This window comes from Condylura cristata, unplaced genomic scaffold (assembly GCF_000260355.1).
Source record: "Condylura cristata isolate star-nosed mole 26May11 unplaced genomic scaffold, ConCri1.0 scaffold00038, whole genome shotgun sequence".
NCBI lineage: Eukaryota > Metazoa > Chordata > Mammalia > Eulipotyphla > Talpidae > Condylura > Condylura cristata.
Genome location: NW_004567139.1, coordinates 7,825,443 through 7,839,562, shown reverse-complemented (window position 1 = coordinate 7,839,562; position 14,120 = coordinate 7,825,443). Strand labels below are relative to the sequence as shown.

At 68.0% G+C, this 14,120-nt stretch overlaps 2 protein-coding genes across 3 annotated transcripts in view; one reads left to right on the top strand and one right to left on the bottom strand.

The window, feature by feature from the left end:
* The window catches only part of GRIN2C (glutamate receptor, ionotropic, N-methyl D-aspartate 2C), a 10,181-nt gene extending 1,897 nt beyond the window's left edge, over nucleotides 1-8,284 (top strand). The window contains exons 3-13 of the mRNA XM_004693478.2: nucleotides 1-582; nucleotides 877-991; nucleotides 1,868-2,079; nucleotides 2,215-2,377; nucleotides 2,640-2,793; nucleotides 3,170-3,295; nucleotides 4,166-4,395; nucleotides 4,660-4,820; nucleotides 5,252-5,439; nucleotides 6,156-6,388; nucleotides 6,890-8,284. The exon at nucleotides 1-582 is cut by the window's left edge and continues 6 nt beyond it. Of these exons, the coding sequence (XP_004693535.1) occupies nucleotides 1-582; nucleotides 877-991; nucleotides 1,868-2,079; nucleotides 2,215-2,377; nucleotides 2,640-2,793; nucleotides 3,170-3,295; nucleotides 4,166-4,395; nucleotides 4,660-4,820; nucleotides 5,252-5,439; nucleotides 6,156-6,388; nucleotides 6,890-7,951 (3,226 nt within the window). The 3' untranslated portion in view covers nucleotides 7,952-8,284. The remainder of the gene's footprint in view (nucleotides 583-876; nucleotides 992-1,867; nucleotides 2,080-2,214; nucleotides 2,378-2,639; nucleotides 2,794-3,169; nucleotides 3,296-4,165; nucleotides 4,396-4,659; nucleotides 4,821-5,251; nucleotides 5,440-6,155; nucleotides 6,389-6,889) is intronic.
* A 2,752-nt stretch (nucleotides 8,285-11,036) lies between these two features.
* Nucleotides 11,037-14,120, bottom strand: part of TMEM104 (transmembrane protein 104) — a 41,206-nt gene continuing 38,122 nt past the window's right edge. The window contains exon 10 of one of the 2 annotated variants that reach the window (XM_012733152.1): nucleotides 11,037-13,260. In XM_012733152.1, coding sequence (XP_012588606.1) covers nucleotides 12,500-13,260 — 761 coding nt within the window. In that variant the 3' untranslated portion in view covers nucleotides 11,037-12,499. The remainder of the gene's footprint in view (nucleotides 13,261-14,120) is intronic. The other variant, XM_004693477.2, reaches the window with a different exon arrangement.

Here is a 14,120-nt window from a genome sequence, read left to right as displayed (position 1 = left end):
CCTGCAGCTGGGCGTGTCCCTGGAGCAGCAGCTGCAGGTGCTGTTCAAGGTGCTGGAGGAATACGACTGGAGCGCCTTCGCCGTCATCACCAGCCTGCACCCCGGCCACGCGCTCTTCCTCGAGGGCGTGCGCGCCGTCGCCGACGCCAGCTACATGGGCTGGCAGCTGCTGGACGTGCTCACGCTGGAACTGGGCCCCGGCGGGCCCCGAGCGCACACCCAGCGCCTGCTCCGCCAGATTGACGCGCCGGTGCTGGTGGCCTACTGCTCCCGCGAGGAGGCGGAGGTGCTTTTTGCCGAGGCGGCGCAGGCCGGCCTGGTGGGGCCCGGGCACGTGTGGCTGGTGCCCAACCTGGCGCTGGGCAGCACCGACGCGCCTCCCGCCGCCTTCCCCGTGGGCCTCATCAGCGTGGTCACCGAGAGCTGGCGCCTCAGTCTGCGCCAGAAGGTCCGAGACGGGGTGGCCATACTGGCCCTGGGCGCCCACGGCTACTTGCGCCAGTACGGCACCTTACCCACCCCAGCCGGGGACTGCCACAGCCACCCTGGGCCAGTCAGCCCTTCCCGGGAGGCCTTCTACAGGTGGGTGCCCTCCTGGGGCCGGGGACTAGGGGTGCCCTAGTGGGCTTGGGCGATAGTGAGATTGGGCTCCATGATCCGTGTGTCTGGGGCCAGGCAACCACCCCTCTCTGGGCCTTGGTGCCTCATCTGAAGGAAGAGGGGTGTGATGAACATGGGCACACAGGGCACAGTTTATACTGAGTCCACTCTGCGGCCGCTGTCCATGGTAGGGACACAGCCGGTGGGGAGGGGTGACTGGTCCTGGCAGGGCTGGAGGCAGGGCGAAGGCAACAGCCGGCTCCCCCCCCCCCCCAGACACCTGCTGAACATCACCTGGGAGGGCCGAGACTTCTCCTTCAGCCCCGGCGGGTACCTGCTGCAGCCCACCATGGTGGTGATCGCCCTCAACCGGCACCGCCTCTGGGAGATGGTGAGCGGGGGGTGAGCCCAGGGCCGTGGTTTCCTCTCACGTGGACCCCAGCATCACGTGTGCAGGAGCTGCCCCTGACCCTGCCCCACCTTCAGGGGTCACCCGAAACACCTCATCCGCTGGAGGCCGTCCCAGTCCCCCGGGGTGGGGAGTGGCGAGGGGCTTCTGCTTTGGGCTCCGAGCACTCTGGCCTCCCCCGGTCCCAGCACTGGCCCAGCATCCTTATCACACAGCGGTGCCCCTGGGGAGTGACTCCCAGCCCTGGGAGTGCTGGCCAGATGGACATATAGGCAAACAGGCCTGGAGGAGCAGGGCCCTTGAGTGAGTCCAAGCATCACGGGAGGGGAGGAGCAGGAACTGGCTCTGGCTCCACCGTTGGAGCAGCTGGAGAGGGCTTCACGGAGCGTGAGCCTCGGGCTGGGCTTGGAGGGTCGAGCAGGAGCCCACCAGGGAGGGCACCAGCCTGGGGGGATGGCCAGCAGGAGTTTGGTGCCTTTTAAGGTGCTGCATGTTGGGGCGTGGGGACTGAGGAAGAAGGGGGGGTGACGGAGGTCGGTTGGACTCGAGAGTGAGAGGCCTCGAGTGCTGGGCTGAGGTCGGGGGAACGAGGCAGAAACGGGCTCGGTCTGGGCCTTGGGGAGAGGCTGCGGCCGAGAGAGGAGGCTGGACTGGAGCGACGGGGCTGGGAGAGGCCGCAGGGAGCCCGGCCCCTCGCCCCACTGCCTTGGCCTCTAAAGGCCCTTGGTCCTGCCATCCGGCCTGAGCGTCCCTAGGTGAGGGAGGGAGACTCGGCGCTGGCCGGTGGCGCCCAGAGGCCCCGCTAGAGGGTGTGGGCACTGCGCTGAGGGTGGGGACTGAGGCTGGCTGCCCCTGCAGGTGGGGCGCTGGGACCACGGCGTGCTGCACATGAAGTACCCGGTGTGGCCTCGCTACAGCGCCTCCCTGCAGCCCGTGGTGGACAGCCGGCACCTGACGGTGGCCACGCTGGAGGAGCGGCCCTTCGTCATCGTGGAGAGCCCCGACCCGGGCACGGGCGGCTGCGTGCCCAACACCGTGCCCTGCCGCAGGCAGAGCAACCACACCTTCAGGTCGGCGCGAGCGCGGGGTGTGAACACCTGCTGCCGTGTGACGGCAGGTGCTGGGGCCTCCCGCTTGGGTCGGGGGTGGGGCCCGCTGCCAGGCCGGGGGCCGGCTCTCACGCCGGTGGCTCTTGGTGGCCGCAGTGGTGACGCAGCCCCCTACACCAAGCTTTGCTGTAAGGGCTTCTGCATCGACATCCTCAAGAAGCTGGCCAAGGTGGTCAAGTTCTCCTACGACCTGTACCTGGTGACCAACGGCAAACACGGCAAGCGTGTGCGCGGCGTGTGGAACGGCATGATCGGGGAGGTAGGCCGGCCCCCGAGATCCCCGGGCCCACCCTGGGGCCTCAGCCACCCCCAGATGCTTCCTGTGCCCGGGGAGGGGCTCCCCCAGCTGGCAGGGGAGAGGGGTTTGCAGCAGGGATGGCCATGGGGTGCCCAGCACTGAGAGGGGAGCCGAGGACCCAGGGGGGACCTGACTCAGCTGGTGGCTGCCGGCAGGGCGTGGAGGCCGGGGAGGGAGCCCCGGCTGCGGCAGCCCCTCTCCCAGCCCCGCCCGCCCCGCCCAGGTGTACTACAAGCGGGCGGACATGGCCATCGGCTCCCTCACCATCAACGAGGAGCGCTCCGAGATCGTGGACTTCTCTGTGCCCTTCGTGGAGACGGGCATCAGCGTGATGGTGGCGCGAAGCAACGGCACTGTCTCCCCCTCGGCCTTCCTGGGTGCGGCTCGGGGTGGCAGGGGTAGCTGTGGGGTGGGGGGGCCCAGGAGGTGGAGGGAGGAGCTGGGAACCGGCGCCGGAGTGGGGTGAGCCCTCAGGGGCCAGCGACACAGGGCGGGAGGCCCGAGGCCTGCGCTGCAGGTGAGTGGGGAGAGGAGAGGCAACTGGGTGGGGTGTAGAGAGGAAATGGGGGAAGAGGGGGGCTGAGATCCGGGGTGGGGCGGCGAGACCCGGGCCGGGAGCTGGCCTCCCTCCGAGGGGCCTCCGCCGTGCTCGGCTCAGCTCCGTCCCCAGGGTCCTGGGTCCCGGGGCCCGCCTGCCTGCACCTCGGCTCCGCGTGCCAGGGGCAGGCAGCCCTGAGCCGCCGCCCGTTACAGAGCCCTACAGCCCGGCCGTGTGGGTGATGATGTTCGTCATGTGCCTCACCGTGGTGGCCATCACCGTGTTCATGTTCGAGTATTTCAGCCCCGTCAGCTACAACCAGAACCTGACAAGTGGCAAGAGTAAGCGCCCCACCCCGGCAGGAGGGGTGGGCCGGGCTGGGGCTGCGTGTGTGCGTGTGCGTGTGCGCGAGATCCACGGGAGAGGCGGGTGGGCTGACTTGGCCTGGGGGGGCAGCCAGGGACGGGGCCTCCGCCGGGACAGCATGGGGATAGCTGCTCGGGGCGCGGGTGGCCAGAGCGGGAGCGGCTGGCCTGGCGCCCCTTCACCTGAGGGCGCTGAGCAGCCCTGGCCCAGGCTGACTCCCCAAAAGAAAGCCGCCATCCCTGAGCATGTCAGGACTAAGAAGAATAAAGACCTTGAGCTGCAGGTTAAAGGCAGGATTGACTGAAAATCGACAGAGCGAGACTAGCGCGCCAGGGAGGCCTTCAGCAAAGCAGCTCCCCGAGGCCAGGGGCATGATCGCCGGACGGAGGGCCAGGAGCGTGGGCGTGGTGCAGCTGCCGTCTGGGGTGCTCCGTTTCTGGTCCTGGCCGCGGGCACCGTCGGCGGCAGGGCACGCCGGGCCGGAGCCGGGCCGCGGTGACTGCCATGCAGATGCGCATCACGGCGGAGCGGGCATCTGCCTCAGGCCCTGTGAGCGGTGGGTCAGGAACACACAGGCTGGGGCAGTTCGTGAAAAAGACCGAGGAGACCCCGTGGCCATGCCGGTGTCTGGGCCTAGAGTCAGATTATTTGACCCCTTCTTTCCCAGCCTGATCAAACAAAGGGAACAGCAAGCGTCTGTCCTCCAGCCCGTTCCTCAGCCTCTGGCCCCGGAGTCTTCCTGGATCAGCATGGGGAGGGGGGGAGGGCGGTGCAGGCGGAAGGGTGAGCCTGGAGCCCCTCGGGGCTGGGCAAGAGGCGCCCCAAGGTCCTCCTCTCACCCCCAGAGTCTGGGGGCCCGTCGTTCACCATCGGCAAGTCCGTGTGGCTGCTGTGGGCACTGGTCTTCAACAACTCCGTGCCCATCGAGAACCCCCGGGGCACCACCAGCAAGATCATGGTGCTGGTCTGGGCCTTCTTCGCCGTCATCTTCCTCGCCAGCTACACCGCCAACCTGGCCGCCTTCATGATCCAGGAGCAGTACATTGACACCGTGTCCGGCCTCAGTGACAAGAAGGTTCCAGGGCTCAGACGGCGGCAGGCGGGGGGGGAGGGCAAGGCAGGCCTGGGTGGGAATTTGACTGCAGGCAGCAGCTGGGCGCCTGGTGAGGATGGATTTGGGAGGGCCAGCCAGGGCAGGGCCTCACTTTCCCCACTGGATCACATGGTACCCCGGACCATGTAGCCCCTATGTCTGTTCCGCCTTCCTCTGCCAGCCCAGACCCGGGGTGGCGCCTGTGGTCAGAGGAAGAGTCTGGAATGACCGCTGCATCCTCTGCAGTTTCAGCGGCCTCAGGATCAGTACCCACCCTTCCGCTTTGGCACCGTGCCCAACGGCAGCACCGAGCGGAACATCCGTAGCAACTACCGTGACATGCACACCCACATGGTCAAGTTCAACCAGCGCTCGGTGGAGGACGCGCTCACCAGCCTCAAGATGGGGTGGGTGCTCCGGCCGGCCGCCTGGCTCGCTGCCCCCAGCCCAGGCTCACGGTGCCTTTCCCGCAGGCCCGGGGCGGGGCCCATGAGGCTGGGGGATTCTGGGCAGAGGTGAGGGGGCCCCAGGGCAGAGTGGAGCTGGACGTCTACACGGACGCCCGCTGTGTGCCCAGACACCGGCTGTGGTGTTGAGGTGGTGGCTTGACCTTCCTGGGGCCTGAGGGGCTGGGCAGAGAGGCTGCTCCCTGGCCTCCCTGAGGACGAGGCGTGTGGGGTCCCGGAGCTACAGCAGGGGTCGTTCAGACCCGCGCCAACCAGAGAACCCCCACCTGCCCACCTCTCTGCTTGTGCTTGGGGCCCAGCCCCCCGCTAGCCCCAGGTTCGGCGCCCACTCCCCATATGGTCCCTGGCCTGAGGGCTCAGCCTGTCCCCAGGAAGCTGGACGCCTTCATCTATGACGCCGCTGTCCTCAACTACATGGCCGGCAAGGACGAGGGCTGCAAGCTGGTCACCATCGGCTCGGGCAAGGTCTTTGCCACCACTGGCTACGGCATTGCCATGCAGAAGGACTCCCACTGGAAGCGGGCCATCGACCTGGCCCTCCTGCAGTTCCTGGGGGACGGTGGGTGCAGGGCCGGCCTTCCCGGGCTGGGCTGCAGGCTGGGACAGGGCTCTGGGGGTGCGAGGCTGGGGCGGGGAGCAGGGGGGCTGGGAAGCATTGGAGGAGCCCGGGGAAGGGTGGGGTGGATAGGAGACACTCAGGCCACCCAGTGGGGGTGGGGGCTGGGGCGGCCAGGGCCTTTTTCTCCCCAAACCCCTGCCCTCCACTCATCCCCACATGGGGAAGGCCTGGGGCAGTGCCAGGGGCTCCGTGCCAGAGCCCGCAGGCCTCCCAGGGCTCACGTGTGTGATGAGCAGGCTGAACCCAGAGAAATCGTGCCACTGAGTTCCAGCTCTGTGAGACAAACCACCGAGCTTCCCTGGGTTGGATCGGGGAGGCAAATGCTGCTGCAGTCTCCTGGAGCCCTGTCAGCGTGCCAGCCCCACGCCCGGCACGGGCCCGTCGGCACCGGCCAGTCAGAGCCCGGTGAACAGGAGTGGTCAGATGTGCCAACCAGCAGGACCTTAGGGCTTGTGTGGGGGTGGGGGGCTGGTTGCAATCCCCCACCACCCACTGGCCCTCATTCTGCTGCTGCCCTGCTCCGTGGCACTGACCCCCAGCCCCGCCCCACGACCAGTCGGTCCTACAGGGGCCGAGGCGGGCCCCAGCCTTCCTCCGCCCAGGCGCGGGTGGGCACTGGGGCCTCCCTCTGAGCCAGGTTGCCCGCCCACCCCCAGGGAAGACGCAGAAGCTGGAGACAGTATGGCTGTCCGGGATCTGCCAGAACGAGAAGAACGAGGTGATGAGCAGCAAGCTGGACATCGACAACATGGCCGGCGTCTTCTACATGCTGCTCGTGGCCATGGGGCTCGCGCTGCTCGTCTTCGCCTGGGAGCACCTGGTCTACTGGAAGCTGCGCCACTCGGTGCGCAACACGCCGCGCCTGGACTTCCTGCTGGCCGTCAGCAGGGTGGGTGTCCGCCGGCCCCCACGGGCTGCGAGGGCCTCTGGGAAGGGCATCCGGCAGAAAACTCAGCAGGCTGCCGGCTGCTCAGATACGAACACGGAGGCCCCAAGAGGTGGTGCGGGCACGGCGCCACCTCACACACGAGCACCAGGGCCCTGCTCCACCGCAGGGCGGTACTTAGGGGCAGCGCTGTCCTGGGTTTCAGTCCAGGGACAGGGGCTCAGGAAGCTCGCGCCGCCCACTCAATACGCCCCGCCCGCCCACTGCGCCCCGCCCACCCACTGCGCCCCTCCCACTTGCCCACCAGTGCGCCAGGCCCGCTCAGTGCCCCCAGCCTGCACGCCCCCTCGCTCACTGCCCCATGCCCGCCCACTCACCGCCCCGGCCACTCAGTGCGAGCACCTGTTACTTACATCCCAGGACGCAGTCGCCTGGGCTGGTGCGGGTGGGCGGCCTGGGCGCGGGTGGTCCGGTCTCACGGCCTGTCTCCTCCCTACTGCCCAGGGCATCTACAGCTGCTTCGGCGGGGTGCAGAGCCTGGTGAGTCCCGAGAGGCCGCCCAGCCCGGAGCTCACAGGCGACTCAGCCCAGGCCAGCGTGCTCAAGATGCTGCAGGCGGCGCGCGACATGGTGACAACGGTGGGCGTGAGCAGCTCCCTGGACCGGGCCACGCGCACCATCGAGAGCTGGGGCAGCGGCCACCGCGCGCCCCCGGTGCCTACCTGCCCTGGCCCGCGGCCACCCACTCCCCACCCTCCCCCCGAGCCGAGTCCCACGTGCTGGGGGCCGCTAGGCGGGGGCCGCGCCGTGCTGAGGCGCAAGACCCCGCAGCTCTCCGGCCGCCCCCCGACGCCCGGGCCCCCCCTGCCGGACGTGGCGCGGAGGTGGGCGAGGGCCGGGTGCGGCGGGCAGCACTCTTGGGCCTCAGAGCGGCGCGCGCTCCCAGAGCGCCCCCTGTCTCCCGAGCGCTGCCACTACAGCTCCTTCCCCAGAGCCTGCCGTTCCGGGCGCCCCTTCCTTCCGCTCTTCGCCGCCGAGCCCCCAGAGCCTGACGACCTGAGGCGGCTCGGGCCGGAGCAGCTGGCCCGGCGGGAGGCCCTGCTGCGCGCCGCCTGGGCTCGGGGACTGTGGCCGCGCCATGCTTCCCTGCCCAGCTCGGTGGCCGAAGCCTTCACAGGGCCCAGCTCGCTCCCTGCCAGGTGTGCACGCCCGGAGTGCGGGCGTCTGGCGCAGGCACAGTCCATGCAGCTGCCATCCTACCGGGAGGCCTGCCGGGATGCGTGGGCAGGACCGGCCTGGCCACACAGACAGCACGCCTGCCTCCATGCCCACCTTCCACTTTGCTGGGGCGCTGTCTGCTCTCACCCCCCGCCCTGTGCCAGCTATGGCCCCTGGCTCACTGGAGCCTGGGGGCCTCCAGGGCACAGGGGCAGGACCCTGGGGCTGGGCCCAGGCTACAGGGACAGTGGGGGACTGGACGATGTCAGCCAGGAGGCCTGTGGGGTGCACGGCTACTCAGGGCCTTGCACCTGGAGGCGGATTTCCAGCTTGGAGTCAGAAGTGTGAAGCGGTGGCCACCTGGTTCCCACATAGCTGGACTCTGCCTGACATCCTCTGCCACGAAGTCCTGGCCAGCAGGCTTCAGTGACCAGTGACATCCTCCACTGTCAGTTAGTGACTCGGCAGCCTGGGTCCCGGTGCAGGCTGGGCTCTTGCTGTCCCCATTTCATGTGGGACCCTCCCCCCTGGACTGGAGTCACAAGGAGCTGTGGGGTCAACAGTCCCTGGTCATGGCTGCAGGGCCCTGGTGTGGGGACACAGAGAGGTTGGTGCTTGGCAGGACGAACCTGTCCCGCTCCTTGCTCCAGCGGTGAAATTTCAGAGAACTGGGACATTAAACAGACCTTTCCTAACTCCGGTCCTAGCGTCTCATTCTGTGTCCCCAGAGACCTCACAGCCACGGGAGCATGGAGAGCACCCCAGGCAGGAGTGCAGCTCCCTGTGCGGCAGCAGAAGCCACTTGGTATTCAGCACTAGCTCCTGCCCACCCGGGCGCCAGATGTGACAAACGCGTTCAGCACGGGCTCGGGTGTGATGGATGAAGGCGGGGTTCAGCCTTCAGCCTCCTTGGGAAGATCGGCTCCTGCCGGGGCGGTGGGTGTCCTGCCCACCAGCGGCCCACCCAGAGCCTGGCCATGTCTGGCTGGCCACGACTCAGAATTGCCTGCTGGCTCGCTGAGGCCAGTGAGGTGGCCTGTGGTCGGGTAGGCTGGTGTCAGAGCCCTGTCCGCCATCTCTGTCCACCCCCGCCGGGGCCCCGCTGCATCCCAGGACACCTACAGGCTCTTGGCTGCCTACAGATATGGCCTCACTAATGACCTTCAGTGCTTGCGTGTGAGTGGCTGCCCCTGGCGAGAGCCTCTGCAGCCAGCACCCCTTCCGTTCCTTCCGCAACTCTGACATGGGAGCCTCAGGGCCTTGACTCGCTGCTGAGCGGGTCGGGTGCAAAGTCCTTCACTAGTTGGGTGGAGGACAGAACGCAGGTGGGACACCTGGGTGCCCACTCAGTGCCTCTGTCTCCCACACAGCTTCCTGCTGGCTCCCGGAGAGCTGGGGCCCCTCTCCAGTCTCCTCACCCCACTGTGGGTGCAGGCTGCGCACCTGGAGCTTTGCGGTCTGGTTTTGGCACGGGGCAGCTGAGGTGGTGGTGTGGGGGCACTTCCAGGACTCGCCATTCTTGGCTGGAGGCCGTCCCTGGCCGTTGACTTCACGTGTCAGTATTGTGGGTTCTCAAGGACCCAGGACCAGGAGGCCGGGGGCGGGCAGGGGAGCTGCTCAACAGGTCGAGGGGGGGTCTACAGGGTGGGGTGGGGGGCCTCGACCTCGGCTGCCACTTACCTGGTGAGAGGGGGACCTGTTGGCCGCCGGCCCCTGGGCCTGCCACCTGCTCCCGTCAGGGTCTGAGTGCTGCTCTGGGTGAAGGCCACAGCTTGGAGGCCAGGAGCGTCTTGAGGCCCAGGCTGCTTGCTCTCCGCTCACTGCCCAAGATCATTAATAACCAAGAACCGGAAAGATAATTAAAAGCCGAGTGTGGAGCTGAGCCGGCTGCTGGCTGGCTCTGAAGAGGGCCCCTGCTCCCACGCCAGGCTCTTGGCTGCCTCCCCTTTCTCTAGGAACGTATCCTGGGGAGCAGTGGAAGGAAGTGGGGGACGGGCAGGGCCTCCCACGGGGTCAGAGCCCTGTAACCCTCACCCCTCCGAGGGAGGACCATGGGGCCCTGCGTTACTGGGGATGGCGGAGGCCCGCAGGGCACCTTAAACGTGGGTGCTGTCTTGGTCCCTCTGGAGAGGACACATCCTCGGAGCTCTCGCTTCCCCCACCACTGCCCTCAGGGGGCCCCATCTGTCAGCAGCTGAGCAGCTCGGGGGCACTTAGCACTGTTCCCCCAGGAGGGGGCGTGGGGCGCGCCCCCTATTTCTGAATTGCCACAGGCACTTGCTAGAGACACTGGGCTCATCTGGAGGCTCCGAAGCCTATCAGCAGCCTGGGCCCGGCAGCACGGGGCCACGCCGGAGCAGGGTCTACGGAGCACCTGCAGAGAGCCACGCGCTACTAGCCCTGTTACAGACGGAGGCAGGGGCTGGAGGCCCTGCGGGGCGGCCGGCTTCTGGTCCACACCAGGTCACCACACATCCGGACACTCAGAAGCTGTGGCTTCTCCCTCTTCCAATCTGCGCCGCGAGCCCCAGGCCAGGGAGCAGCATTCACACAGCTGCAGCCTGGGCTCGGTCTGGGGACAGCGTCTCAGTGGCCTCCAGCCCTACTGGCTCTGGGCTGGCTTGGCCTCGCCTTCACCTGCCCACGGTCACGCAGCCCTAGGGCCTGGCCTCACGAGGCCGGGCTCCTCCCCTTGGGTGGATTCCCCACAACCGGGGGCAGCTGCCTCTTCCCCACCACTCTCCTCCTTGGCTGCCTGTTGCCGAGGCGGCTCTGGCCCCGTGCGGTGAGAACAGCTGTGTGGCTGAGGGCCTGGCAAGGGGCCCACGTCCCACCTTCCACCACTCGGCAGTCCTCCCAGCGTGTCACCTGCCATCTGCCCATCCACAGCCTGCAGCCGCCGCTCTGCCTCAGGCGAGGGAACAGCCAGGGGCTGCTGGCAGTGGCCGGGGGCGAGGCAGAACGGGACTGGCACCTTGATCTCCCCGGGCCAGGGAGGTCGGGTGGAGGCCACAGTTCCCCACCTGTACCTGGGCCAGGCTCCGGCCACCCCTCTAGGGACCCCTCTGTAAACAGAAACCACGTGAGCCTGGCTCACAAAAACCAAGTAAACCCGCCCCCAACCCCCCCATCCCCCCCCCAACGTGCTGGGCTCGCGGGGTGAGTGCAATTAGCCTCCGGTTGGGGTCTTCTGCCCTGGCCCAGCTCCCGGCTGTGAGCAGCAGAGTAAGGTGACCCCCACCCCCGACCTCTGGCGGGGGCCTGAAGGCAGGAGCAGAGGAACCAGACCCACGCCAGCCAGCCAGCCAGCCGAGAGGCAGCACCCCGAGACTGGGGCCCCCTGCTGGGAGGGGAGGGGACACACTCCAGAGGCCTCCGCCGGCCCAACCTGGGCTTTATGCTGCTGCTAATAAATTCGAGTCCAAAATTTGGTTTGGCGCCTGGGGCGGCAGGAGGATTTAATTTGCTTTGTCTTTAAGCAAGAGGGAATGTAATTGGAGAAGGGTTAGTACAGATGTTTTAATTGAGTTTTCTGCAAACAGCCGGGCAGCTCAGGGCAGGCACCGCCTCAGGGGCCGGGTCTTCATTTTCTCGGCTCCACGAGAGGATTCCTCCCTCCTCCGCCCGCCCTAGAGCGGGGCCTCCGGGAAGGAGCCAGTGGCCAGTGAGGAAGGGGCTTCTATTTTTCCCGTGGATGACAATGACACGGGGCGCAGACAAAGCGCGAGGGAGAGCAGGCCGGTGAGGCTGCGGGATCCCGGGCGTGGGGCTACACTTCCCGGCGCCGAGGCCACCTCGACCCGCCATCGTCGTTCTGTCCAGAGCATGGAGAGGGTGAGAGGCAGGAGGCTGCGGCCATGGGCTGAGCAAGGCACTGAAATCAAGAGGGAGGGGCAGGGTGCCGACACCCCACCCAGAGGGGCAGCTCCTGGCCCCTTGCGCTGCTGGGACAGGCCCGGGGCTGGCCAAGCCAGGGAGGGGCAGGAGGGACCCTGGGCCCCAAGCGGAAGGCACATTGAAAATGCAGTTTGCCACCTCCGTCTGCAGCGGAGGTGGTTGGGAGGGGAGGCCGCGGCGGGACGGCCTCTCCCACAGGGTGGCGGCTGGGGCTCCATCTCCCCCACGCCGCCCTAAGGACCCGGAGACGTGCACTCCGAGCACCCACAGCCCGCCTGCCTCGGGCCTGGCCTCAGGCAGGCACCCCGAGCCAGGCCTTCCCAGCCTGGGGCAAGGCGAGGGCAGCTCCCCCGGGGGCCCCTGGCCCACGCCCCTGCACTGCAGGAGGCACCGAGGACCCCGCCAGCAGACAGGGGAGCAGAGGATCGCCTCAGGGTCCGAAGCTCCGGGCTCTTGTCCAGCACAGGGCTACTGTCCTGCCCACCCTCGTCAACGTGGGCCAGGAGCCAGCACGGGGCTGCGCCCACGCCAGGGCCCTCGCGGCTCTGGGGCTTTCTGGGCCCGACAAACGTTTCCTGCGCTTGTCTTTGGGGCCGGCCAGACCCTCACCTGGAAGTGACACCGAGGAGGCAGCCTGCGGTCTCGGGTGCTGGTGGGGAGGGGCTAGGCTGGGCTTTGCCCCCCAAAGGGGGGGTCTCCCAGACAAGGATGGGAAGGGTCTGGAGGGCAGGCGGAGGGGAACATGGGTATAAATAGAGGCAGTGCAGGACTGGGGCTCCCCCTGCTAAGCGGGGCACCCTGGAGGGGTATAGAGCACAGGGGTGGCTCAGGTGCTGAGTCCTGGAATCTGGAGCAGCCTGGGCCTGGGCTGCATAGCCCAGCTGGCCAGGGGCGGCCCCGGGCAGGAGGCCCCGTGGGAGAAGACCCCCAGCTCTCGAGGCAGGGGCCCCCTTACCCCCCAGAGGCGAGGCCGGGAGGCAACAGGTCTCGGCTCTGCTGTCAGACCTTGCTCTCGCTGAGGACGATGTTGGCGGTGACGAAGAGGAAGCAGGAGAAGGCCCAGAAGAGCACGAAGCCCACCCAGAAGGTGTGACGGAACGGGGAGCGGTGCTTGTTGACCGCCTCGGGGCCGAAGGCCAGCTGGGAGTCCTTGCGGCAGAGGTGAACCAGGAAGGCGGGGATGACATACTGGATGCCCGTGCCCGCGTACGCCCCCGTGATGCCCACCAGGGACTCCAGGTCGTGGGTGCAGAAAGCCACCAGCACCGGGGGCAGCAGGGTGATGGTGGGGAACACCACGCGGTCCACCACCCAGGGGTACGTGCCCCCCTCACGGTGGAAGAGCGTCTTCCAGTTGTTGCGGAGGGTCACGGCGATGATGGGGAAGTTGGTGCTGATGGTGAAGACGGGGAAGAGGCCCAGGAAGTAGCGCACGGCGGCCACGCTCACCACGTCGCAGCGCGCGAAGTTCAGGGTGTACATGTCCAGGAGGCTGTCGCCGCGGAAGCAGAAGATGGCGGTGAAGGACAGCAGGCTGTAGAAGGCCAGGATCAGCACGTAGTTCATGAGGACCAGCCGCGTGAGGTGGCGCTTGCAGGACACGGGCGTGACGAGGGAGGGCAGCGAGTGCTGGCACATGAAGGAGTACACGCACACCCCGAACAGGTTCCGGACCCCCGAGAGGCTGGCCAGGGGCGGGTGCCCCTCCCCCTGCCCGTGCCCGATGCGCACCAGGGCCAGCACGATCATGATGGCGAAGGCTGGAAAAGGAGGGGGCGTCAGAGCCGCGCAGAGCAAATCCGCGTAACCCCGATGACCACGCTCTGGGCAGGTCGGCCACGGTGCCCTCCTGGCCCGTCCACCCTGCGCCAGCGGGGAGCGGCCCCTGGGGCGGGGCGGCAGGAGGGGAGGGCTGGGCACGGCCATGGGCAGGGGGCCCGCACCGAGCTCTCCGGCCGCCCAGCTCCCTGTCAGCCCGGGCTGCCAGCCGGCCCCGGTTGGAACGACATGCCTCGGGGAGCGGGGGCTGGAGGGGAAGGGGCCCAGGAGCCCCTCAGCGGGCAGGAGAGGTCACTGCCGACATCGGAGGCTCAGGGCTCCGCCTGGGAGAACCCCTGACTGGGTGGGAGGCCGAGTCACACTCCCCGCCGACTCACGGCTGCCTCCCCACACCCGCTGGGGCCGGCGGATGGAGACGGCGCCTACCACCTTCACCAGGGGCAGCTGCGAAGATTGCCAATGGAGGAGATGATTTGTCTCTGAGTCTCCAGTCCCTGGCTCTGAGGGCCGCTCCAGGGACGTCACCGATCTTCTAGCTCTGGTCAGTGGAGGGGAACGCAGAGACCCAGCTCCTCCCCGGAGGCCTCAGCGGGAGCCGCCTCCGGCTTAACCCTCGGGGTGGAGGAGGGAGTGACGGGGCCTCCCAACCCTGGGGACCCCGACAGTCGGGAGTGGGAGCAGGGCAGAGACCTGTGTGGAAGAGGGGCCGCAGGAAGCCTTCGGCGCAGGGTATGAGGGGGGCCGCTCGGGACAGGCTGGGGCAGCGGGGCGCCCCGGTGCCGGGGCGTCCTGAAAGGGTTACGGAGCAGCAGAGTGGAGCCAGCAGCCGGGGTGGCGACAG